At 46.6% G+C, this 14262-nt stretch overlaps 1 protein-coding gene across 1 annotated transcript in view; it reads right to left on the reverse strand.

The window, feature by feature from the left end:
* Positions 1 to 14262, reverse strand: part of LOC126209905 (collagenase-like) — a 391700-nt gene that overhangs the window by 167359 nt on the left and 210079 nt on the right. The window contains exon 5 of the mRNA XM_049939026.1: positions 6035 to 6200. Within this exon, the coding sequence (XP_049794983.1) occupies positions 6035 to 6200 (166 nt within the window). The remainder of the gene's footprint in view (positions 1 to 6034; positions 6201 to 14262) is intronic.

The raw sequence follows: 14262 nt of genomic DNA on the forward strand, positions 1-14262 counted from the left end.
TTTTTAAAGACATTGTCAATCTTACATCTGTTTCCGAGACTGTTTGCCGTTTCAGTTGAAATCACCGCTGTGCATGGGCAGATGACATCGCAGTCCGGGGAAATACCACACATGAAGGGATGCTGCTAGTTCGGAGATGCCAGCGTGTCTTCGATTACTACCACGCAAGTGCGTGAGAAAGTCTCCCATAGCATAAGAGTGTTCTCAACAGCCTGCGTCTGTGGTGCGCTACACGTGTGATTCATCAGAAACGGTTTCTATTGATTGATGGTCGAATCCCAATGGTTCTGTGCTCACTACAGTCATAACTGAGCAAGTCGTTGGGTCAACATGTGCACACGTAGGGCTAGTGTGCTGCAGAGCTCCAATGTACGAAGAACGGTGTGTTCCGAAACGCTTGTGTGTGCACCAGCACTGTATTCTTCGGCAGAGATGCCACAGAACACTATCTATCGTACTTTACAGGGCAGACAAGCCTCCAACCCCACGTTCCGTGAAGAGTCGTGGACGTCCAACCCTTTAGGGCCTAGTGGTACTTTCACTGTCCTTCTATCTCTTTCCGTAGATGCTCACGGCAGTAGCACGTGAACATTTGACCAGCTTCGATGTTTTCGAGATACTTGTTCACAGGCTCTGCATAATAATAATGCGCCCTTTGTGAAAGTCGCTTATCTCAATGGATTTTCCCATATGCAGCCCCAGGGTGATCGCCTGTCCGTGTTTGCTCCGCTTACATACACTACTGGCCGTTAAAATTGCTACACCACCAAGATGACGTGCTACAGACGCGAAATTTAACAGACAGGAAGAAGATGCTGTGACATGCAAATGATTAGCTTTTCAGAGCAATCACACAAGGTTGGCGCCGGTGGCGACACCTTCAACGTGCTGACATGAGGAAAGTTTCCAACCGATTTCTCATACACAAACAGCAGTTGACCGGCGTTGCCTGGTGAAACGTTGTTGTGATGCCTCGTGTAAGGAGGAGAAATGCGTACCATCACGTTTCCGACTTTGATAAAGGTCAGATTGTAGCCTATCGCGATTGCATTTTACCGTATCGCGACATTGCTGCTCGCATTGGTCGAGATCCAATGACTGTTAGCAGAATATGGAATCGGTGGGTTCAGGAGAGTAATACGGAACGCCGTGCTGAATCCCAACGGCTTCCTATCAGTAGCACTCGAGATGACAGGCATCTTATCCGCATGGCTGTAACGGATCGTGCAGCCACGTCTCGATCCCTGAGTCAGCAGATGGGAACGTTTGCAAGACAACAACCATCTGGACGAACAGTGCGACGACGTTTGCAGCAGCATGGACTATCAGCTCGGAGACCATGGCTGCGGTTACCGTTTACGCTGCATCACAGACAGGAGCGCCTGCGATGGTGTACTCAACGACGAACCTGGGTGCACGAATGGCAAAACGTCATTTTTCGGATGAATCCCGGTTCTGTTTACAGCATCATGATGGTCGCATCTGTGTTTGGCGACATCGCGGTGAACGCACATTGGAAGCGTGTATTCGTCATCGCCATACTGACATATCACCCGGCGTGATGGTATGGGGTGCCATTGGCTACACGTCTCGGTCATCTCTTGTCACATTGACGGCACTTTGAACGGTGGACGTTACATTTCAGATGTGTTACGACCTGTGGCTCTACCCTTCATTCGATCCCTGCGAAACCTTACATTTCAGCAGGATAATGCACGACCGCATGTTGCAGGTCCCGTACGGGCCTTTATGGATACAGAAAATGTTCGACTGCTGCCCTGGCCAGCACATTCTCCAGATCTCTCACCAATTGAAAACGTCTAGTCTATGGTGGCCGAGCAACTGGCTCGTCACAATACGCCCGTCACTACTTTTGATGAACTGTGGTATCGTGTTGAAGCTGCATGAGCAGCTGTACCTGTACACGCCATCCAAGCTGTGTTTGACTCAATGCCCAGGCGTATCAAGGCCGTTATTATGGCCAGAGGTGGTTATTCTGAGTACTGATTTCTCAGGATCTATGCACCCAAATTGCATGAAAATGTAATCACATGTCAGTTCTAATATGACATATTTGTCCAATGAATACCCGTTTATCATCTGCATTTCTTCTTGGTGTAGCAATTTTAATGGCCAGTAGTGTACTTTTGTTACCGAGTCACGTGCCCGCAACGCCATCAGGCGGCGTCTGCGCCGTGGGCAGTGGTCATGATGTTTTGACTAGCAGTGTATCTGTCTCATCAACCACGAAAGGGTTTACAGGTGTATCCATTAGCAATTTATAGAGATCTAGGAGCATCTCAGCTGTACACTTGTGTTTAAAGTAAATACGCACGTAGTGATGACGTTTCTTGGCAGACCATAATAGTGGATTAACGACGCGTAATTAGGGATCGCGTATTATTCTCAGTATCTTCCGCAACAAATCGTGGACAAGTGTGTGAGAATTAGCACATGACTGAATGTTCTTACACGCACACTACTAATTAATGTGAACCACTGGTAAGTTTGATAAGATAATTGGTTTTGTAACCTAGATTTCTATACAAACGCTGGCAGTTTATACGGTGGCATTTCAAAAATCATGCACAGGTTGGTATTGGTGTATGTTGTTTGATGCAGCAACAATGAAAATTACGTCAAATATAGTTGGGGGCTTGAGGAAAAAGCAGTTGTTTTTTGTTTTTTCAATGTGCAGTCCAACATCAAATTGGCGAGATGTAGAAACGGATCCTGCTGAGGTCACAGATACTGTTACTGTTGAAGACCAGACGTCCTACATCAAGATCGAAAGTTCACAGGGCAAAAACCCAACAGAAATCCACAGTGCAGTTTCACGTTGGCTTAATCGTTTTCTTGATGCTCGTATGAGCATAGACTATAATCCGAGACCCGTAAGGCCAGAAACATCAACAGAAGAAAGAAGTGTGAAACTTGTGGCAGATGTTCTTGAAGAAGATCGGAATGTGACGTATGAGGAACTTCCTGAAGGCATGGGACTTGCCCCAACATCTGTATTTCGTATTCTGGCAAGTGACTTGAAGAAGAGAAAAATTTCTGCGAGATGGTTCCCACACTGTTCGATGGCTGAAGAGAAGCAGAAACGCCTGGACATCACAACCTTGCTCAAACAATGATTCGACAGTGCAGGTCAAGGATTCTTGTGTCGAATTGTCCCTGGTGAAGAAACGTGGATTACAGACATTGAACTGGAGTTGAAATCACAGTCCAATGAGTGGAGAGCTTCAGAATCTCCAAGTCCAAAAGAATTTCGACGTTCTCAATCGAGGCTCAAGCAAGCGAAGATTTCCAATGCGGAATAAGTACCTCAGCAGTGTGTTAGCGTAATTTCATGCAAAACCATGGCAGAAAAATGCACTAAAACGTAACCTCAGTTGCTCGAGTCTCGACCATTCATCCACCACGATATTGCTCGCACGCACATCGGCAGTGTTGTAGCCCCAAAAAATTCGCAGATGGGGAGAGTTGCCGCATCCTCTCTATAGCCTGGAAGCAATGAGGCCTTGGTAAGTCGCTGGAGGGAGCTGGCACCAAATCTGTACACACAAGTCACCTAATTCCTGTAAATTCTGGGGAGGGGGCGATGAGCTCTGATACCATGTTTAACCACATCCCAGATGTGTTCAATCGGGCTCAGACATGACATGACAGTTAGGGGGTCAGCACACCAACTGGGACTCGCCACGGTGTTTCTCAAGCCTCTCCATCACACTCCTGGCCATGTGACGTCGCGCATTATATTGTTGAAAAATGCCACTGGCTTCGGAAGCATGATGTTTATGAAGAGGTGTAAGTGGTCTGCATCTAGTGTGCGACACTCCTTGGCCGTCATGGTGTCTTCACGAGTTCCACTGGACCAATGGAGCCCACGTGAAGGTTCCCCAGAGCATAATGGAGCCACTGCCAGTTAGTGTCGGTGTAAGATGTCAAGGAGTTGTTCTCCTAGAAGATGACGGATTCGCACACTCTCATCGGCCTGATGAAGAAGCTATCGGGATTCATCAGACCATGCAATGCCCTGCCATTGCGCCAGTGCCTATGGTCATGTGCCCATTTCAGACTTGAGCTTATCCCCGATGTTGAAAGAAACCTATGCGTGGACGTCGTTATCTTTCTATGGAAGGGCTTTCTACCACCGCTACTCGAGCCATTCGACAAATGAACAGATGTGGTGTGCTGGATAAAATAATAGAGCTTCTGAGACGTTGGGATTCAGACATAGAGAAGCAGGGAAACTATACTGAATGACTGTAACGAGACAATGAGAAAAACGTATAACTAAAAGAAAATTTGTGTGAATTATTTGCGAAATGTCGCTCGTAACTCATGTAGAACGAATGAGTTGGTGACAACAGTTATGACAGCATGATGTTGCTAAACAACAAGTAAAGAGACCACCATGAAACCTGTGCTGCGCTAGGGATGCATAATTATCAAAATAAATTGTAATATTAGGCAACCTGTTATTTGTTCCATAGTAAATGGCGCATTTCATACAAGACAACTGAACTGATTTCATATTCAGAGCACGGAAATTTATGATTGACTAACGACTTCAGAGTACTGTGGCTCAGTCCGTTAACCTTAAACACTGGCTGTACTTCACAGGGAGTTGCGCAGTTGTAGTCACATGGGTGGCAAATTGACTTTACGCTTTTGCAACTGATTTGACCAATAGGTAGTTATCTATTTTAAGACTCCTCTACTGTTATTTTGAAGCGACTTCACGTGAGGTTTAATGTCGGATTGTTCTTCGTATCCAGGGCTAGATTTCGCAACACAAACTGTGCACTGATCAGCCAGAATGTTATGACCTCCTACTTAATAGCCGATATGTCCAACTTTGGCATGGAGAACAGCAGCGCCACGTCGTGGCGTGGAAGTAATGACGCCTTTGTAAGTCGCTGGAGGAAGCTGGCACCTAATTCCCGTAAAATCTGGGGAGGGGCGATCAGCTCTGAAACCACGATTAATCACATCCCAGATGTGTTCAATTGGACTGAGACTTGGCGAGTTGGGGGCTCAGCAAATCAACTGGAACTCGCCACTGTGTTCCTCGAGCCTCCCCATCACACTCCGGGGCTTGTGTTGTGACGTGAAGCATTATCTTGTTGAAAAATGCCACTGCCGTCGGGAAGCAGGTCTTTATGAAGAGGTGTGCGAGTACGTGGTGTGCAACCAGTACACGACACGTTTTGGCCGTCATGGTGTCTTCACGAGTTCCATTGGACCCATGAAAACCCACGTGAAGGTTCCCCAGAGCATAGCGCAAACGCCGCCAGTTTGTGTCGGTGTCAGGTGTCCCGGAGTTGTTCCCCTGGAAGACAAAGGATTCGCACCCTTTCATCGGCACGACAAAGAAGGTATTGGGATTCATCAGACTGCGCCAATGGCCAGTGCCAATGGTCAAGTACCAATTTCGAATGTAGTTGCTAGTTCGTGATGTTAACATTGGCACATGCACAGGTCGTCAGCTGCAGAGGTCCATCATTAGGAGTAATCGGTGAACTGTGTGTTCACTCATTTGTATTCTACCTAGCATTAACGTCTGGTGTTAGTTTCACCACAGTTCGCCGCCTGCCCTGTTTTACTAGTGTGCCCAGCCTATGATGTCCGGTGATGAGGGGTGGCTGCCAAACCCCAAGAGGTCTGGATGTGGTTTCACGTTAGTTTCGCCACGTCGAACACCCGACAAGTCGTGCAGTTTCTGAAATGCTCGTGGCGAGCCTCCAGGGCCATCACAATCTGCCCTCGGTCAAACAGGTAAATCATCCGCCTTCCCCACTCTACACGCGTCCACCACGCTCAGTTATACTACATGCACCACGCGTGTGTCTGACCAGCAGTCATTCCTTGCCAGGTGACGCTACTGTCGCCTGGACGGGTTTATATCGATAGTAGGCCGCTGGTCATAACGTTCTGGCTGTTCAGTGTATACGGCTGCAGCATCCAGACTTAGTCATTGCCACAGTAAGCGCACTGTACAAGTGATCTAGCTGCTGCTTCAACTCACGGGACGGTGCAACTGGCGGCGGTGAGGACTGCAGTTCGTCTGATGAGCGAGCCGCCGCATACGTTGACGCCGTCGCCGAGGACGAGAGCTTGGTGTGGAAAGAGGCCCGGCCTCGCGGGGCGACCGTCGATGATGCGGTGAACAGGTGCCCTCATCAGCACCACGCCTGAAACATGACGTGATGTGCTGACACCACTCTGTTGAATTCTTCGCTCTTTGCTGACCCCCCCCCCCCCTTATATTTAATGCTAAAGTGTCCCAGTGGATACTCTTTCAAAAATTGAACACAGATCAAGCATGAAAACAGGAAGGTGTACTGAACCGTGAAAACGGAGGCATAATAGGAGTAGATAACGGTCCAAGAACACGAAGTGCCAGAACCACAGTGTCATGGTCCGGTGCTCACAGTGCTGCACTGCAAAGTGGAAGATCCGGGTTCGAATCTCCTCGTGCTCCACTTTTTTTTTCACAAAATCATGAACTTTTCCCCGGTCACAGACATGTCTGTTCTGCTTCTGTACTCTTGTCGGTTGTCACACTATACAATGGTTACAGAATATGAGTCATATGGTAGGAATATATATCTGTCGCAAGTAAATGTGAAGAATTGTGAGAACAGGTGACATGCTGCAGAGACGTCTCACAGAAATGAAAACAACAAATAAACGGGTGTGAACTACGTTACAACAAAGGAATTCGAGTGTCAAAACTTACAAAACAGAATGCAAGAGTGGTAACATGTTGTAATCGTATAGAACAGATGGGAGGTACATACGATTGTAGGTCCCTTCCTTATACCTCGCTGTTGCAAACGGACGTTACGCCACGACACTTATACAAATATGAATACAGCGAACAGACACGTCAGTGACCGGACGGACAGTTCATAATAATTTTGTGAATACATTTACACATACCGAGCGAGGTGGCTAAGTGGTTAAGACACTGGACTTGCATTCGGGAGTACGACGGTTCAAACCCGCGTCCGGCCATCCTGCTTTAGGTTGTCTGTAATTTCCCTAACTGGCTTCAGGCAAATGCCAGGATCGCTCGTGTGAAAAGGCTCGGCCGACTTCCCTCCCCATCCTTCCCTAATCCGATGGGACCGATGATCTCGCTGTTCTCGCTGTTTGGTTCCCTCCCCAGAATCAACACACACACACACACACACACACACATACATACACACACACACACACACACACACACACACACACACACACACACACACACACACACACAGTTAAAATTGCTACACCAAGAAGAAATGCAGATGATAATTGGGTTTCCATTGGACAAATATGTTATACTAGAACTGACATTTGATTACATTTCCACGCAATTTGGGTGCATAGATCCTGAGAAATCAGTACACAGAATAACCACCTCTGGCCGTAATAACGGCCTTGATACGCCTGGGCATTGAGTCAAACAGAGCTTGGATGGAGTGTGCAGGTACAGCTTCAACACGATACCACAGTAGTAACGGGCGTATTGTAACGAGCCAGTTGCTCGGCCACCATTGACCAGACGATTTCAATCGGTGAGAGATCTGGAGAATGTGCTGGCCAGGGCAGCAGTCGAACATTTTCTGTATCCATAAAGGCCCGTACAGGACCTGCAACATGTGGTCGTGCATTATCCTGCTGAAATGTAAGGTTTCGCAGGGATCGAATGAAGGGTAGAGCCACAGGTCGTAACACATATGAAATATAACGTCCACCGTTCAAAGTGCCGTCAATGTGACAAGAGATGACCGAGACGTGTAACCAATGGCACCCCATACCATCACGCCGGGTGATACGCCAGTATGGCGATGACGAATACACGCTTCCAATGTGCGTTCATCGCGATGTCGCCAAACACAGATGCGACCATCATGATGCTGTAAACAGAACCTGGATTCATCCGAAAAATGACGTTTTGCCATTCGTGCACCCAGGTTCGTCGTTGAGTACACCATCGCAGGCGCTCCTGTCTGTGATGCAGCGTAAACGGTAACCGCAGCCATGGTCTCCGAGCTGATAGTCCATGCTGCTGCAAACGTCGTCGCACTGTTCGTCCAGATGGTTGTTGTCTTGCAAACGTTCCCATCTGCTGACTCAGGGATCGAGACGTGGCTGCACGATCCGTTACAGCCATGCGGATAAGATGCCTGTCATCTCGAGTGCTACTGATAGGAAGCCGTTGGGATTCAGCACGGCGTTCCGTATTACTCTCCTGAACCCACCGATTCCATATTCTGCTAACAGTCATTGGATCTCGACCAATGCGAGCAGCAATGTCGCGATACGGTAAAATGCAATCGCGATAGGCTACAATCTGACCTTTATCAAAGTCGGAAACGTGATGGTACGCATTTCTCCTCCTTACACGAGGCATCACAACAACGTTTCACCAGGCAACGCCGGTCAACTGCTGTTTGTGTATGAGAAATCGGTTGGAAACTTTCCTCATGTCAGCACGTTGAAGGTGTCGCCACCGGCGCCAACCTTGTGTGATTGCTCTGAAAAGCTAATCATTTGCATGTCACAGCATCTTCTTCCTGTCTGTTAAATTTCGCGTCTGTAGCACGTCATCTTGGTGGTGTAGCAATTTTAACGGCCAGTAGTGTATGTAAGCGGAGCAAACACGGATAGGCGATCACCCTGGGGCTGCATATGGGAAAATCCATTGAGATAAGCGACTTTCACAAAGGGCGCATTATTATTATGCAGAGCCTGTGAACAAGTATCTCGAAAACATCGAAGCTGGTCAAATGTTCACGTGCTACTGCCGTGAGCACCTACGGAAAGAGATAGAAGGACAGTGAAAGTACCACTAGGCCCTAAAGGGTTGGACGTCCACGACTCTTCACGGAACGTAGGGTTGGAGGCTTGTCTGCCCTGTAAAGTACGATAGATAGTGTTCTGTGGCATCTCTGCCGAAGAATACAGTGCTGGTGCACACACAAGCGTTTCGGAACACACCGTTCTTCGTACATTGGAGCTCTGCAGCAGACTAGCCCTACGTGTGCACATGTTGACCCAACGACTTGCTCAGTTATGACTGCAGTGAGCATAGAACCATTGGGATTCGACCATCAATCAATAGAAACCGTTTCTGATGAATCACACGTGTAGCGCACCACAGACGCAGGCTGTTGAGAACACTCTTATGCTATGGGAGACTTTCTCACGCACTTGCGTGGTAGTAATGGAAGACACCTTGACATCTCCGAACTAGCTGCATCCCTTCATGTGTGGTATTTCCCCGGACTGCGATGTCATCTGCCCATGCACAGGGGTGCTTTCAACTGAAACGGCAAACAGTCTCGGAAACAGATGTAAGATTGACAATGTCTTTAAAAAGTTTAAAAAACTACCCTTGTACTCCTTTTAGGGCCAAGATGAATTGTTTATATCTTACGTTTCCTTTGACGCCAGTGTGCGTGGGGAAATGGACAGTATTTCTGGTCAGAATTTATCCCTTCCACAAAGCGATTTTCTTTTTAAATGCACCCCCATCAAATCAAAAATATGTTGTTTCTCACAATGTCTTATTGTGGGCAGAGTGAATTCAAGTCAGCTAAAAATGCGAGATCTGCAATCTAATTCAGTTGTTCTAATTTCCTTTCCTGTTCCCCTTTTTCTTTGATAAATTAAGCAATAGCGGGTCTTAAATAGAAAAATCTTTCGAGGCGTGCTCCTAGAGGTGACCGACAAAATCTGCAGCAACATACAAAGTCCATATTTCGTGTTAGTGACTTGTTAAAGTGTTCGGTAATTTTCACAACTGTCAGCGACGGCTTTCTTTGGAATTGCAATTATTACATTCTTCTATCGCCACCGGCGCCAATCTTGTGTGAATACTCTGAAAAGCTAATCATTTGCATATCACAGCATCTTCTTCCTGTCGGTTAAATTTCGCGTCTGTAGAACGCCATCTTCGTGGTGTAGCAATTTTGATGGCCAATAGTGTATATGGGGCACGAGAGAGATTTGAACACGGATCGCCTCTTTCGCTATTCGACACCGTGACCACATAACCTCAACACTATGGCTTTTCATAGTCGTTCGATGTTGTACATCTTGAGTGTCGACCGTTCACTGTTTCTCTTTTGCTTCCTTTTTTCACAGTTCAGTACATCTCCTCCCTGTTTTTATGCTCGATCTGCGTTCAGTTTTTGACAGACGATCCACTGGACCATTTTACCACTTAGTCTGAGGGGAGTGTGACAGGGAGTTTCCCTTGCGAGATCGACTGGAAACACTGGGTCTGCAATTAATCGAGTGGTTCCGACGGGAAGCTCTTTGTTCATCACGAACAAAACTGTCATGTAAAAGTAGGTGGTTGTGATGTAACATAACAAACGCTTTCGGTTGCAACACAAATTTGTTTAAAATTATCTATATGTTTCATACTATACAGTTTGCTTGTATTTACTCTGTCTGGTCTTATAGTTCGATTCCAGTTTTCGCTTTCTATTCCCTTTTCAGAAACAATGACAAACATCGCCGTTGTTGTTGTTGTGGTCTTCAATCCAAAGGCTGGTTTGATGCAGCTCTTCATGCTCCTCCGTTCTGTGCAGCTTCTTCAACTCTGAGTAACTACTGCAGATCTACATCCTTCTGAATCTGCTTAATGTGTTCATCTCTTGGTCTCCCTCTACGATTTTTACCCTCCAATACTAAATTGGTCATTCCTTGATGCCTCAGAACGTGTCCTACCAACCGTCCCCTTCTTCTAGTCAAACTGCGCCACAATTTCTTCTTCTACCCAATTCTATTCAATATCTTCTCATTAGCTATGTGATCCACCAATCTAATCTTCAGTATTCTTCTGTAGCACCACATTTCAAAAGCTTCTATTCTCTTATTATCTAAACTGTTTATCGTCCATGTTTCACTTCCATACATGGCTATACTCCGCACAAATACTTTCAGAAAAGACTTCCTGACACTTAAATATATAGTCGATGTTAACAAATTTCTCTTCTTCAGAAACGCTTTGCTTGCCGTTGCCAGTCTACATTTTATATCCTCTCTCTACTTTGCTGCCCAAATAGCAAAACATCTACTACTTTAAGTGTCTCATTTTCTAATCTAATTCCCTCAGCCCCACCTGATTTAATTGGGCCACATTCCTCGTTTTGCTTTTGTTGACGTGCGTCTTATATCCTCCTTTCAAAACACTCTCCATTCCGTTCAACTGCTCTTCCAAGTCCTTTGCTGTCTCTGATAGAATTACAATGACATCGGCGAACCTCAAAGTTTTTATTTCTTCTCCGTGGATTTTAATACCTACTCCGAATTTTTCTTTTATTTCCTTTACTGCTTGCTCAATATACAGATTGAATAACATCGGGGAGAGGCTACAACCCTGTCTCACTCCCTTCCCAACCACTGCTTCCCTTTCATGCCCTTCAACTCTTATAACTGCCATCTGACTTCTGTACAAATTGTAAATAGCCTTTAGCTCTCTGTTGTAGTGGACTGTCCTGCTGCCAGCAGCAGGCTATATTCGAAAATACACACAAAATATGAAAGTACAATGCATAATTACTCTACGCAAACCCAATGACATATGACACAAAAAAACTAAAAATACTCTACTACTTTCTGGATCGCAAAGCATATGTTACTTCATGCTGTACTCTATCTTCCTGGCTTTCTCTGTGCTTACCACCTCTCTTCACTTTCTCTTTCTTCCTCTTTCCTTCCTATGACCTCATCCCTCAACTTCGCTGACACTACTACCTTTGGTCCTCCGTTTCCCTGCACAGAAGACCGTCGTACATATTAAACTGTGAGTCCGATACAATTTACAATCGGTGTCTGCATCCTGCAATTCTTGCTGTGGTGTCACCGCCAGACACCACACTTGCTAGGTGGTAACTTAAATCGGCCGCGGTCCTGTAGTACATGTCGGACCCGCGTGTCGCCACTGTGTAATCGCAAACCTAGCGCCACCACATGGCAGGTCACAAGACACGGACTAGACCTCGCCCCAGTTGTACGGACGACATTGCTTGCGACTAGACCTACCAAGTCTTCCTCTCATTTGCCGAGAGACAGATAGAATAGCCTTCAGCTTAGTCCATAGCTACTACCTAGCAAGGCGCCATTTGTATCAGTGCTTATAGCTTACTAATATTCAAGAGAGATGTATTCCAACAAGAGAATTAAAGTTAAGTATTATAAAACTACGTACTTTTCTTTAGTGCATTAATAAGTCTCCTGTTCCAGTACTTCACGCCCGTCTGCGTTAGTTTAGCGTGCACCTAGCTACCTCATTGTGTCTAGACAGTATGAACTAGACACAACATTATTTGGCGACGAGTAAAAGAGTTTGTATTGATTCGTTTGTGTCATGGCTTCGCCACAATCTCCAGATGTACTGTCCGAATTTTTTCGCTTGCAGAATCAGCAGACGCAGGCGTTATTGGAAGCCCTTGGACAGCTCGTCCAGGGTCAACGTGCGCTGCAAAACGATGCGGCAGCCGCCGCTTCTTCGCTACCGCTGCCACAAAACGCTGTTGCACCTCCCTTTCGGCCATACGTGGCGGCCGACGAGACCTGGCAAGAGTGGTCTCGCCAGTTCAACTTTCACCTAGCAGCATACAGAATTCAAGGTAATGAGCGGCAGCCGTTTTTGCTTTCTTGTGTCGGTGTGTCTACCTACCGTGTGATTGTGAAATTGTTTCCCCGACGCGACGTAGCAACTCTGTCCTACGAAGAAATTTTGTCTGCTTTAGATGCCTATTTTAAAGAAACAGTAAATGTAGTTGCAAAACGGTATACGTTCTTTCGTACAAAACGTACGGCCGGTCAGACTAATAGGGAGTGGGTAGCAACTTTGCAAGGCCTTACTAGGGAGTGTGCATTTGAATGTGACTGTGGACTTCCTTATTCAGACTCTATGGTGCGTGATGCAATAGCACAGAACGTTTCTGATGTTCGAATACGGGAACAGATTTTGAAACTAGTAAATCCCTCCCTTCAACAAGTGATCGACATATTGGATAGGCAAGACACACTTGACTTTGCTCAGGACTCATTTGAAACTTCGCCAGCAGTGTGTCACATTAACCGGCCCGCCGGCCGCGCTGCCCGGGACGCTACACGGCCCTCGCGCCCGTCCGCGCAGCAGCGGCAGCCTACCTTGCAAACACGTGCGCCGCGTAAGCAAGCACCTGCAGTGAAATCATGCCCGCGGTGTGCTACGAGACATTCGCGTGAAAATTGCCCGTCACGCCAAGCTATTTGCTTTTACTGCCAAAAGAAAGGACATGTTCAAAGTGTTTGCCAGAAAAAGCTTAGATCCGACAATCACAATAATTCCAGGCCCTTTGCTTCGCGCCGGAATCGAACCCAGGACAATCGGGCTCGTGGACCTTCGCCCATGGACATTCATGTAGTTCATTCCCACCCGTCCAGTGACACTTTAGCTAACAGTGACTGTGTTCGTCCCACCAAAAGTGTGCGTCGACGTCGCCGGAAATCCCGTAAAGTCGCAAGTGCTTCTGTACCTGTATCAGTTCAAATTGCACGTGACAGTCGCTCTTGTCGTCAGCAGGACAATAAACTTTTTGTGGACTTAGACTTTGAAGGCAAAGTGATCCCATTCCAGCTCGATACCGGAGCTGCAGTTTCATTGCTCAATCACGACACGTACAAACAACTGGGCAAACCGCCATTGCGTGCCGCAAATGTTAAGTTACATAGTTACTCAGGACAGCCGATCCCTGTGTTAGGACAGTGCAGCCTTCTTGCAACATACAAGGGACAAACAAAACTTGTATCATTTTACGTTCTTCGTTCTTCTACTGCAGTGAACTTGTTTGGTTTAGATTTATTTCAATTGTTTAATTTGTCTATAGTAAATCAGGTCCTATCAGTGAATCAGACTGTGCCTTCCGCCAGTGTTTCTAGTCTTTGTGAAGAATTTGCAGACATTTTTGCACCGGGCCTTGGTTGCGCTAAGAACTATGCAGCACATTTGGAACTGAAAGACAACGCGCAACCGAAATTTTTCAGAGCGCGCAATGTTCCCCACGCATTGCGTGATGGGGTCGCCAGAACATTACACGATTTAGAATCTCAAGGTGTACTTGAACGTGTGCAGGCTTCTCTCTGGGCCTCACCCTTAGTAATTTTGCCCAAACCTTCCGGTAAATTGAGACTTTGTGTGGACTTCAAGGCAACTGTGAATCCTCAACTTGTGACTGCAACTTTTCCTTTGCCCCG

Source organism: Schistocerca nitens, chromosome 10 (genome assembly GCF_023898315.1).
Source record: "Schistocerca nitens isolate TAMUIC-IGC-003100 chromosome 10, iqSchNite1.1, whole genome shotgun sequence".
Taxonomy (NCBI): Eukaryota; Metazoa; Arthropoda; class Insecta; order Orthoptera; family Acrididae; genus Schistocerca; species Schistocerca nitens.